Raw genomic sequence first — 12,810 nt, forward strand, 5'->3', positions numbered from 1 at the left:
CCCTCCTTTGTCATTTAATATTTTTGAAGGTATTTTACTGTCTTTTTTCTATTTACAAATTCTAATTTACATCATAAAAGGTCATACAAAATTTACAAGTATTTATGTGTAAACTTACACGTGCACAATAATAGCAAAAATAATAAGTATGATTAGAGAACTTGACTTAATGAATTTAAGTAATTTGACCTAAATTTCATCCAATTCTTAATATAATTAATTTTCATTTTTAGAATATAAGCATTTGGGGAATTAGATATCTAATAAAATATTTAAATTACTAAACTATTATATTAAAAAGAAAAAAAATATTTTTTACAAGTCAACTTATTCTTTTTGATAACTTAGAGTAGAAATTATGCAAACAAAATCCCAAGAAAAAAAAAACATTTGTAAAGTTGGATTTGACTATTCTAAAATGGTCCTCGATTCGTGAACAAGTTGCCAAAATATCTAAGGGAAAAAAGAAATGAAAACAAATAAAGAAAGAACGCGTGTGGATTTCAATTGGCGCACACTAAGCAAAATGGGCCTGTAGTTTAGCTCAGCTTTCCTCACAGTACATTTTGATAAGGTCACCATCTTTTCCAAAAAGCCTAATTAGGCCCTTTTAGCAAGTGGAATTAAAAAGCACCTCCCCCCAACTTTATTCTTAGGGACAATGATTAAAAAAAAAAGTTAGAATTTTATAAATAGCAAATAAGGAATGTCAAAATTTATTATCGTATGTAAATTCAGATTTGTCAATACCAAATAAAGTTGTATTACCAAACCTTATCTGGGATTTGCAATTTCTAACTTCTCTTTTTGTCATTTTCCCTTATTCTTATTATTATTTCTGAAAATTAAAAACAATTACTTAATTATTATTACAAAGAGTGGAACGGACTCAGTAGTGTCTTGAGTTTTTAATTTCATAAAAAACAAGGTTATGTTAGGAGTTCTATTGAGATTTGTTGTTAAATGCTCATCTAATGAAACGCAATGTCTTATTGAATTTTTGGGTCATAATTAGCGAGCTATTAGCCTATGGCACATGCTGCTATTTGCTGCTCGCTTTGTTGAGGTTTTGTTCAATTTCATGTATTAGGATTATTTGTAATCTCCATGCATTTTGTTAATTTAGGGTATTAGGTTCGCATAGTACAATTATTTGATATAATCCATATTACAACGTATTATTTTTAATTCTTGATATAAAAGCTAATTGCGAATTATATTTAGTCCTGAATATAGCGATCTTAATTATATTTGCCTCTCAAATTTATAATTGATTCTCTAAAATATCTTTACCATGTAATCCAAATTGATGCGTATGCAAATTAACATATGGCCATTTATACCCTTTATGAATCAACATTTAGACACTTCCCCTATTTTTGGTTTTGATAGAGTTAGAAAACATCATTTCACATTTATTTTTATTTTTTCTAGATAAAATATAAATTTTATCCCATGATTCCTTGATAGTATACCGAACGAATTCTCCGTAATAATTCTTGTACATTATATTTCATATAATTCTTTGAACCAAACACACGAAATCTTATTGATCCGCAATCCCAAAAAGGAAAAAAAATCATCCTTTTCCTTTTCATGATAAAGAAAATCAACTTTAGAAGTTACTTTTAGTATGCAAACGAACACACAGTTAAAGCAATGCTTGAATTTGGACTCCTTTCACATGTCTTTTTGCACTCTTTGCTTTGTCCTTCTCCACATTCCATCACTTAAGGTGACAAGTTTCGAAAAATGAAGGGGGCAAAAATGGGAAATTAATGAATGGTCAATATTGCTTTCACTCCCACAATACATCTCATAACTTAAAACACTTAAAAAAAGACTGTTTGGTTCTTATTCCTTAGTCGGGTATGAAATTTTGATGCATTAATCAAGCTGATTTTTTTTGGACCTAACAATGCTTGAATTTGAATTTGTTCGTAAGATCACTCAAAAGATAACATGTGTGCCTCGCGGTTTGTGTATTGACTATTTTGGGTCACTGTGTTAGTCATTTTGTAGGCATGTTGCTTGAGCTAATAACAAGCTTGTTTTGGGAGACTAGCTAGACACATGTTAGGATAGGTTGGTCATTTTTTATAGTGTATAACCATGTGCTTACGCTTTCTTATTTATTCATGTTTTGGATTTTAAGTGCTTTTTGTGTACCACCTTTTTGTTATTATCAGTACTAAACTTTAAAACCTTGATAACTCAGATAAAATTCTTATCCTAATCAATCCCACTTTCCGATGTGAAAGCATTAGGTGGAACATTAATGCCTCTAATTTAATTTAGAAGAAGCTTTTGGGGATACACACAATGGTGGAGGGAGAGAGAACACGCAGGAGCCATGGTGGTCCCAAATTTTCAATTTTCTCCTTATATTATATAGGTCTTATACATTTGGGAGAATGACAAAAAAAACAAAGCTGAAAATCTCAAATTAGATCTGATAACAACTCTTTGTTTGGTGTTAACAACACTAAATTTGTAAATAACAATAAATTTTAGTTGACATTCCTCATTTGGCATTTACAAATTTTTAACTTCTTTTTTTCTCATTTTCCCTATGCATTTTCCCCTCCCAAAATTTATGAAAATATTATACTACTTCTGGTTTTTAATATAAAAACTATTTAGGGGATGGATTTACCCTTAAAGCCATAGATTATTTATATACTGTTCATATTGATTATATTTCTGTGTTATAAGTTCTTCATAATAATGACCAAAATTTCATGTTGATCCAACCTTATTCTTTTAGCACTACAATGATATTAAACAATTCTCCTACACCAAATAATCAATGAGGTCATAGTAAAATCAAACTTTTGACCACCACAACATTATAAGTAGCTTTGATGCAGTCAATTGGCACTTGTGCAATTGAATAATTATCAAGAACTTATTTATATCTAAACAGTCATAACAACAAGCATTAATAGTGCAACAAGGAGATAAAGGGGAACGGGAATAAGTTTGAAGTAGTATGTGGGCTCAATTTGTTCACCTCAAGAAGTGACGGATTGAATTGACAAAATGCCAATCTATTTTGAGGCAAACTTTTTCTAACCCACCTCGCCAACCTACAGCATTCTCACTTTATACATTGTCTTACACTAATGCATAACTATATGATTGCAAAAGATTCACAGTCTGGCCAAAATGAGGTTTTAATCCTCAGTATATGTCAACCCAAAACCAAGGGGAAATAAGGGATCATGTAGTCTAACCCCCTCAGTTGGTTGATCAAGATCCTTAACCCTTCGAAACCAAGCCATAGGAAGCTGTCCTTTAAAGTCATGATCCCCAAAGATAACGTCTGTAATTCCCTGAGCTTCAGTACCAGGAAACCAAGCAGCAACAAGAGCATCAATCTTCTCTAACAGCCATGGCTCTAACACTAAAGGTCTTCCAGATATCAGAATAACCAGTGTTGGGATTTTGTCTGCAACTGAACTTATAATGCGAGGTCCATTTAAAGGGATCACAAGCTCAGAATTGTCACCAAACTTCTCTGCATAGGGTTTTTCACCAACAGCTACAATGGCAAAAGATATGTCATTGCGTTCTAGGGTCTCTTTTGATGGATTTTCCTCATAAATAATTTCTGTTTCATCTCCTACAGCTTCCTTGATGGCATCCAAAAGTGTTGTCCCTAAAATAGTAGGCAAAGGTTAAATGTAGCAACTGACAAGCATGTGGAATAAGAAAGTAAAAGAGTGGTGGTATAAATGGCCCAACCCTAAGCTCTTATAATAATGACATGGATTTTCCCCTGCCCTTATGAGCCACAACCAAATGGGCATAGCCCATTGGACTTTGACCTCCATTGCAAACATGGCTTACCATGGGCTAGAATGTTTAAGAATAGAGGCTTTTTTTTTTTTAAATGAAAGTTGTGATGTCCACGACTTAATTGACCGACGCTAGTTGTTGTGTTGACCACTCTAAAATTAGAAATTTTATATGATATACTTAAAAAATTCACCTCCCATCCGCCCCCCCAATTTAAAAGAAAGTTTCATTTATGCCCTATAAGAAATTTTGTTTTCTCCTATTTTACATTTTATATATCAAAAAATAAAACACACACACACACAACACACTTTTCTATCAAATTGATTTTAAAAGCATTGAATAAAACTTCACAAAATGCATTAAAAATTTTAAGCTTCTTAACTAATTAAAATTATGGTGTTTAAGAAATAAAAATGGTATATTCAATGTTTAGTTTTGGAGGATTACAAATAGATCTTAAATAAGAAAATCAATTATTTGTTGAATTCCATTTACACGGCAAATTTTCACATTTACATATATAATTAAATAAGAGTTGAAGGTAATTAATTTCTTTATTTGGGACCTATCTGTAACTCTCCTTTAACTTTAACTTTTGAGAAAACCCCAAAAAAAGCTCTTGAAATATAGGAAATTTCTGATTGGGTCCTGGAATTGTGTAAATGACAGAAAGGGTTAATAACCCAATCTGTCATTTGTAAAATTAAGAGGAGTTAACAACTCTGCCCTTATTTGTATTTATTCACTACAATGATTTAAGGAATCATTATAAGGGTTTAGGCGTTACCTAGATTCGTGTAAAGAATAACTATTCACTTTTTCGTAGTCAGGAATGCCCCATGAGAAGTTTCATTTTAAATCAGTACAACTAATCATGTAATCACTTTTGCTTAGCCAAGCATGTGAAGATGCATTGTTATTAACTACAACTAATCATATAATCACTAGAACAGTGTAAGCGTTACCTAGATTTGTTTAGAGAATAACTACTCACTTCTGCTTAGTCAGGGTAAAGTTATCTATTCCTTTTGATTTTACAAATGACAGATTGAGTCATTGACCCTTTCTGTTATTTACACAATTTCAAGACTAAATCAGGAATTTCCTAGATTCCAATAGCTTTTTTTGAGATTTTCCATTAACTTCTTTTTGTTCTTTTATAAAGTGTAATACTTTTTGACTTCTTGGATCACCTTAAATTATTAATAAGATAAAACTTAATAATAAAATGGAAAAAAATGTTCTTTAATTGTTTATAGTGAAAATTTTATCAAACGCCATACAAAAGATAGTTATTTTTCATTTGGTAAAAACAGAAGAATATGATTCTATTAGTTAATACTAACTCCACCACTTTTACTATGTATAAATATTGCCATATTAATTTAATAAATAATTATGATTACATTTTCTTAAAAAAAATACTTTATTTTTATTAGGCACAAATATTAGGTAAATCATGAGATAATTAAAACCCTTACAAGAAAAATAAACTAAGCTCGTAAGCGAGCACGATTCATCTGTGATTTAAGCATGGAAAACAAAGGCATACCGATGGTAACTCGTCCACTAAGTCCTTGCCAATTTTTAGTCCAGCCTCCACACTGATAGCCCAGATCGTCTGCATGGCTTCCGGCTACAAGAATCCTCTTGGCTTGTCTATTTAATGGAAGAAAAGGTCTGCTTTGATCCTTTCCATTCTTCAACAGAACCAAGGACTTTCGAACTGCTTCCCGTGCAAGTTCTCTATGTTGCTTCATAAATAATGGATCAAGTGAAACGAAAAATTCAGCGAAATATGGTAATGAGTGCTTAAAATGACAAGTCAGCCTAAACTTGTGAAAGGGAATTTAAAAATATTCTGAGTTATTCTTATTACCTTGCAACCAACCATATCCAGCAAAGATCTATCAGATAAAGGAGATTCAAAAATGCCAGAAGCGAATTTCACTCTCAGTATTCTCTCAACAGCATCATCAATTCTGGCTATTGGTACTTCCCCTGATTCTACAAGGGAGGTCAGTTCTTCCATTAACAGCTCAAATCTGTAAGGCACCATGACCTGCAAATTTTCTTGAACAGCTGAAGAAAAAAGAAGGGGAAAAAACAGAAAAGAAAAGAAAAAGAAAAGCAAACCCTGATAATGGTATCGAGAATTGAAGGTCTGTACCATGTCAATTCCAGCATTAACAGCTGACATTATGCAGTTTCGGTAATCAGACCCACGAGGTTCACGAATCTTATCAATTCCCATCCAGTCAGAAATTACAATACCCTATAATAGCAGAGCCAATGGTGTAAATTAAACAAAATCATTAATTCACATGCTGTGAAACAGATGAAAAGGCAAAATAACTTTAGTAACGGTAGTGCATTTTTCAAAGAATAAAACAAGGAGTCTTGTACTCTTTGGTTAAGAGAAGAGACAGAACAGCAAAGACTGCAATAACTTCAGCTTTAATTCCTACCATCATGGTTGTGTTACCTTAAAACCTAGCTTCTCTTTCAAAATTTCAGTAATAAGGTGATAGTGAGAATGGAGTTTGCATCCATTCCAACTAGAATAAGAAACCATAATGGTTGAAACACCCTGTGAAATGCAGTCCAAATAAGGAGCCATGTGGATTCTTTCTAACTCTTCATATGATAATACTGTATTTCCTTCATTTTTGCCTTTCTCAGTGCCCCCATCTCCAACAAAGTGCTTGGCGCAAGCAATGACCTTGTTCCTGAAATATTAATAGCATATATAATAAAAGTTTTGATGAAAACTGATAATGACTCCTAGTTTGGCGAGTTTTTTAAGAATGTAGTAATCTATGCCAGGATCTGCATGATAAAGTAGCCGAGTGTTTAAACGGGGAACATGAAAAAGAAAGAAAGAAAAAAAAAAGCATGGAAACTTTGGAGGCATCATAAATTTTCACCACTGAAGTAAGGAAAAGAAGTCTGAAAGGGAACATTTCTTTTCTAGGGCATGAGTCAATCTTGGAAAAAATCATATGAATAGACTAAAATAAAAAGAAAGCAAAAAAAAAACAGAGAAGTCATTGTGCTCTCAAACGTCAGTATAACTTGTATTTGGTATAGTACCTTCTATTTTTATAATAATCACTATTTCCATAGAAAGTTTCTTTTATAGGGTATGAATCAACCTAGGAAAAGTCGTATGAATAAACCACAAATTAAAAAAGCAAAAAGAAAAGCAGAAAACAGGGAGTCGTCCTGCCGTCAACGGTTAGTATGATTATATGATATAATTACTATTTCCACGATAAAAAACATATATCTCTAGGAATTATATTATAGTTTCTCTCTACCTTCCAGCCACGAAAGGATAACCATGTTGATGTCCTGTTGGAGGCTGGCCCTGCAAACCTGAAACTATGGAGCTCATCTTTCTGACTATCTCAGTATCTTCGCTATAACTCTCATAGAATCTTCCCCACCTGGGATCTTTGCAGACCTGTCCATTTTTTCATTCAAGTGAGACGTAATTTTTTATAGCATTATCCAGAGACATTACCAGGGGATGGTGAAATAAATATGGGTAGAAAAGATGTATATTGGTTAACCATGTTGATTTAAACGCCATTAGTCAGTGATTTAAAAAAAAAAAAGAGTGAATCTGGCTATGCAATACAAAGATGAACAAGTACAACAGAAAAGGAGGTCACATGTTCAGACGAAAGTGCCCAATGTTTCAAATATTGCCACAGTACTAACATATACACTTTGCGGTTCATTAGCATGACTTGTAACAAGAATATAATACGGGTTAGTTATGATGACTTACTGCAACACAAGGAGCAAAGGCATAGTGAATTCCACTTGCTCTAATTTCAAGTGCTGTTGCAGCCCCAATTCTTTGAGCTAACTCTGCATCCCTACAAGCAGCCATCAGTAAGAAATGAAAGCTCAGTCTCAAGAACACAACGGCGGTTCTATATGAATACTGAAGCTTTAGTAATAAGCAAGCTGTTAACGGATCAATTCTTGTAGAGTAAGCAATTATAGCCTCCGCCCACCCGCCTTGTATATTGAACAAACATCAAACACCTTTGGAACCTACACTTTACTATAAATGGAATATTGGTATTCAAATCAAGTTCAAGGGAAAACACCAACCTAGTTGCTCCGAGGCCAATATTGTGAGGATATATAGTGGAACCGTATATACTATTGTTACCATGAACTGCATCGATCCCATATATGAGCGGTATGCCTAATCGGGACTCGAGAGCTGATTTTTGAAAGCCATCTATCATATCAGCCCAATCCGACGCCATTGCATTTTCAAAAGGACCACTACCTCCACAACTGAGCATGCTCCCTTCAAAGAAAAAGGAGGCAGATATCAGAACCAGAATACAAATGTTCTCAACCTTCAAATCCTGACAGAGGGGGGGAAAAAGTCAGAGAAAAGAAAATAGTACCAATGGACAAGTCTCTAATGGCGGAAGGGGTTGCAACGCGACGCTCGATTTGGGTCATCTGACCAATCTTCTCCTTGAGAGTCATTCGGGAAAGAAGGTCCTTGACACGAGCTTCAATGGGTTCATTGGGATTCTTGTACACGCAATCCATGTCCTTCAAAAGCAGAGTAAGCACAAGAAACAGAATGTATTGTGAAGTGGGGATAGTTTGATCTCCATGTCTCTTATAGGGCGGGAAGTGAAATGGTTCGTTGATCAGCACGTCTTCATTTCACGGACCCAATGGACACGTTGATGACGACCAACAAGGCCGCGTTTGTGTTAAGATGAATATACCATACTACTTCCGGTCCTAAATATAAGAACCAGTTGGCTAATTTAGATAGATTAAGAAAATAAGTTAAGTTAATTATTTATAATAAATATGTGTTATCTTTCCTAAAATATCCTTGCTAATCAAGTTTATTGACCAGAACTACTATTTTTTTTGGGTACAACGAACTATCATTATTAGAAGGATTATCTTGGAAAAAATGAATAAATATAAGAGACAAAATAGATTGACGTATTATATTTAGGATCAAAATATATGTTCCCTCTATTTCTCCGAGCAAAGCTCTTCGCATCGCAATGCCTATTGTGTCGGCTTGATCGTGGTTTACAATTATAGCTTTTATACCTGTTTATGTGGGATCGTCTCTCGAGGTAATATTATTATAAGGGTAAGGTTTTACTTAGAGTTAGGAATTACAGTCAATATCATAGTAATTTTATCTCCTATTGTGATGATTTTAAAATTTTGGAGCAATACTAAGCTTCAAAAAACTTTCCTGTGCCTATTTATGAGCGAAAACTTTCCAACAAATTTTCAACTTTGCCCTTGTTACAAAATCAAATAAGACGAAGAGATTTTGAGATACCTATCTATCCTGAGAAAGAAATGAGGAGATATGTGGAGAATTATCATCACAAGTGCGGTGAAGGAATGTGGGATACGAATGAGGTGGACTCCATCTGTGTGAAATGGCAGCGACCAAATACAGGATGGTGCAAGTTAAACACTGATGGGACGGGGACAGTGGAAGACTCAAATGGTTGTTGGAGGTGTGATCAGGGTGACAGTGGAGAGTGATTGGGAAGCTGATGAAGCTGAAGCAAGGGCTGTTTTGGAAGGTCTGGAACTGTGTTGGAGGATGGGGTTCCAAAAAATCGAAGTAGAGTCTGACTCAAAGTTGGTTGTGGAAGCTACTAACAACAGAGCTTCTATTGCGGGAAACTACAATATATTTGCAGGGATTCATGAAATGACAAAGCATGATTGGCAAGTGAAAATCAGCCATGTTTATCGAGAGAGTAACCACTGCGCAGATAGGATGGCATTCTTCAACTAAACATGATTTTAAAAATAATTGTACAGTATATGAACGAAAATATATACAGGAGTTTATCTCAGTCTTTGGAAAAATACTTTTAGAAAGTATCCTTGACAATAGCCAAACACCTTTAGGGCTGGAACATCAGGACAGTCATTTTCTGGCAGTCCCCTCCTATTGAGCATAAACAACCGTTACACGAAGACCTGGAGAGTGTAGGAATCAGGAGTCATCTGCGTAGAATAAGTAGTCAAGTCGTCTTGTGTTTTGTTCTTTGTTCACAAAAAAAAAAAATCAAAGAAGACGAGTTAACTTCACACCTTTAGACCGGTCACTGAAAATCAGATTCCAAAGTTAAACTCGCTGAGACACTAGCTAGTTTGATGATGTGTTTGAACTAACGGTAGTAAAAATGATTTTTATCTTATCTGACTTTTATAAATTTGAGTTAGGATAAAAGTCAGTTAGCGTAATATGATTAATGTTTCGATTAATTTTTATAAAAATTAGTTTGATAAATTAAAAATTGTTTGAATAAGTAATGAAAAAATAAGATATAAAATGATTGAAAAGGGTATTATTTTTCTCTAAACTAATCTGCTTGACTTATAAATTGATTTGTAATATAGTGATACATATGAATGTTTTAGAGAAATTATGTAACATATAATATAATTAGGTAATTTATTTAGATTTCTTACTTTCTTTAAATTAGTTCATTGGGTTTTATATTAATGGCGGGTGATAATATATCATATATGCATATGTATAATTTGATAAATTTTAAAAAAACAATAACGTAAAATAATTAAAGAATATTAGTTAATTTTTTCTTCTTATAATACTTTTTATAAACATCATATTACCACTGAAAAAAAAAAATTATTGAGTCAAAGTAAGCCCACTTAAATATCTTTATTTTTTTAATTACTTAAATATCTTTATTTTTTTAATTTTCATTTGCTTTTTCCCTCAACGATGGTGACTGAAAAAAAACTCAAAATTTGGAGAAATTCTTACATACACCTCATAAATTCTCGTCAATGAAAATGCAACACCCGAGCTGATTTTAATTCAAAGGCTGTCAGCTTCCTTTTTGACACTGGCATCTCGCTTTCCTGGAGTTATGCGCAGGCAGAGAGGCGTGAAGCACCCCCACACCCATTCACCCTCGCTCCCCCCGCCGGCTTCCATACGTTTCCCACCTCTTCAATTCTTTCCAATTTTTTATTCCAAAATTCTTAATTCCTAAGTAAGAATTAGTTATTTAATAATTTTAATTGTTAGAAATTTTGAATACTTTGTCATTTAAATATTTTTATAATTTACTTGATAATATATCCACAAAATTATCTTTTTTATTTTAAACATTTAAATTTTATTAAAATAAATATAATAATTATTAAATTGTGACGAAATACGTTTTATGCACATTTTTTATTTTCAAGTTAATTTTTCAAAAAAGAACAATTTAATTAAAATTTGTTGAGTTAAATCAAAATATTGTATTAAACCCTCGTAATGTCTAAAATTCGGTATTATTTACATCATTACAAGAAAATAAATTTGCCAAAAATTTGAGATCAATTTAATTGTGATTCAAAGTTAATAATATACATTTTTAAAAAAAACAAATTAAATTATATTACTAATTTTTTTGGAGAATAAAGGGCAACTCTACTTTCATTGGTTTCATGAAAATTATTATGCTTCTTTTGATGTGACTGTGAATTTCACTTTTAATATATTTATCGAGACTACAAAAAATTTTAGATCTTATTAATTTCGTTTTAAAATTTAATAATTTTTTTATATCATTCTAATTTTATTGGATGTCCTAAAGGAACATAAATAATAGGAAAAATCTTATAAAAGGAATTTAAAAATTATTAAATTCTAAATCAAAATAATTTCTTACAATTTAACGAGTTTTAATTACGCTTAACTTGCAAATAACAACATATTTTTATATGAATTTTTTTATTTAAGATTTAGTAATTTTTATATTTTTTTGTGAGATTTTATCTAAACAATATACATTCTACTCAAAGAAAAAAAAGTCTACATAATAATAAATAAATAATAAAATTGCTCATATACTTTCTGTCCTAATTTTAAGAACTCATTTGTATTATGATTAAGACCGGAAGTAGTAATATGATTTATAAATAAAAAAATATTATTTTTATTTTATAAGTAGAATTAGAGAAGTATTACTTCACTCCTAGGCCGATTTTCTAAATTCATTTAACTTTGATCTATGATGACTAGACCAGGCTCAACATGGGAGAGCTTGAATAATGAATATGAGAATATCAGAGGTCTGTGCGCGTGGGTTCCAGGGAGTGGGATGCTAGTTTCAAAAAAAAAGAAAGAAAAGGGTAACAGCCTGCTTGAAAATCAGTTTAGGTGTTGCATTTTCATTGGTCAGGTTTATTTGAGGCGACGCTTTCAGAATATGTAAGAATTTTCAAAACTGGGGCTTTCAGCGTACTGTGCTTTTTGTCCAAGCCAATCCAAACAGGCACAAACGGGAAACAACTCACCAACACCCGACACGCCCTGTCCAAGGCACGTTTTTCGCTGCAAACGCATAAATGTGCTTTTTCTCCAAATGCTCATTATCGTAGTATGATTTGCGTTGTCTCGTTCGTATTTAAAATTTTAATAGATAATTTTTAAATACAAAATTATTTTTTAAAAAACTGAGAGTTGATATGTTATCTCTATTTTTTTTTGACCTTGGAGTTAGATAATTGAGAAGATATTTTAATGAAATAATTGTAAAAGTGAGGTTTGTAACGTTTGTTTGGATTTCCTTTTGTCATTTAAACCAATGTCATTTAAACCGATGCACATATTGTGAGAAGTAATAAAATGATGCATCTTCAAAACATTTGATTAGAGCAGGCTAATCTAAATTAAGTCTGATTATAGTAACCCCAGAGATGTTGGGTAGTAAACTGTAAGGTGTTTCTCTTCTGGTATAAAAAGACAATAAAGATAAAGTTGAAAAAGTAGTAAATTTTAAGATAAATTAATGATGTTTAAAGTTTTTTTTAATTTTAATAAAATATATTGAAACTGATTTATAAATAGAATAAAAAAAAGTAATTATAAACAAGTAGATATAAAAAGTGACATGAAGAATATTTTTTTAAAAAAAATTTTCGGGTCCAACACGGCTGCCTCGAATA

At 32.2% G+C, this 12,810-nt stretch overlaps 1 protein-coding gene across 1 annotated transcript; it reads right to left on the reverse strand.

Annotated features, from left to right (window-relative positions):
• Positions 1-2,860: 2,860 nt before the first annotated feature.
• LOC114748408 (beta-glucosidase BoGH3B-like) lies at positions 2,861-9,254 on the reverse strand. The gene is made up of 11 exons (XM_028936791.1): positions 9,211-9,254; positions 8,585-8,592; positions 8,241-8,504; positions 7,933-8,137; positions 7,601-7,691; positions 7,125-7,270; positions 6,290-6,533; positions 5,975-6,079; positions 5,684-5,866; positions 5,357-5,558; positions 2,861-3,661 (listed from the first exon to the last, which is right to left on the reverse strand). Exons 1-11 carry the CDS (start codon positions 9,252-9,254, stop codon positions 3,177-3,179), a joined length of 1,977 nt encoding a protein of 658 aa, XP_028792624.1. The 3' UTR covers positions 2,861-3,176.
• Between the last annotated feature and the right edge of the window lie 3,556 nt (positions 9,255-12,810).

The sequence above is a fragment of the Neltuma alba genome, unplaced genomic scaffold, assembly GCF_004799145.2.
Source record: "Neltuma alba isolate B1F8T4 unplaced genomic scaffold, ASM479914v2 tig00005701_pilon, whole genome shotgun sequence".
In the NCBI taxonomy this organism is placed as follows: Eukaryota; Viridiplantae; Streptophyta; class Magnoliopsida; order Fabales; family Fabaceae; genus Neltuma; species Neltuma alba.

Coding starts and splice junctions, on each gene's coding strand:
- LOC114748408 (XM_028936791.1), bottom strand. CDS start 9,254: ATGGAGTCCACCTCATTCGTATCCCACATTCCTTCACCGCACTT. Junction 7,271..7,600: donor CCTTTGCTCCTTGTGTTGCA/GTAAGTCATCAT, acceptor AAAAATGGACAG/GTCTGCAAAGATCCCAGGTG. Junction 6,534..7,124: donor TATCCTTTCGTGGCTGGAAG/GTAGAGAGAAAC, acceptor TTAATATTTCAG/GAACAAGGTCATTGCTTGCG.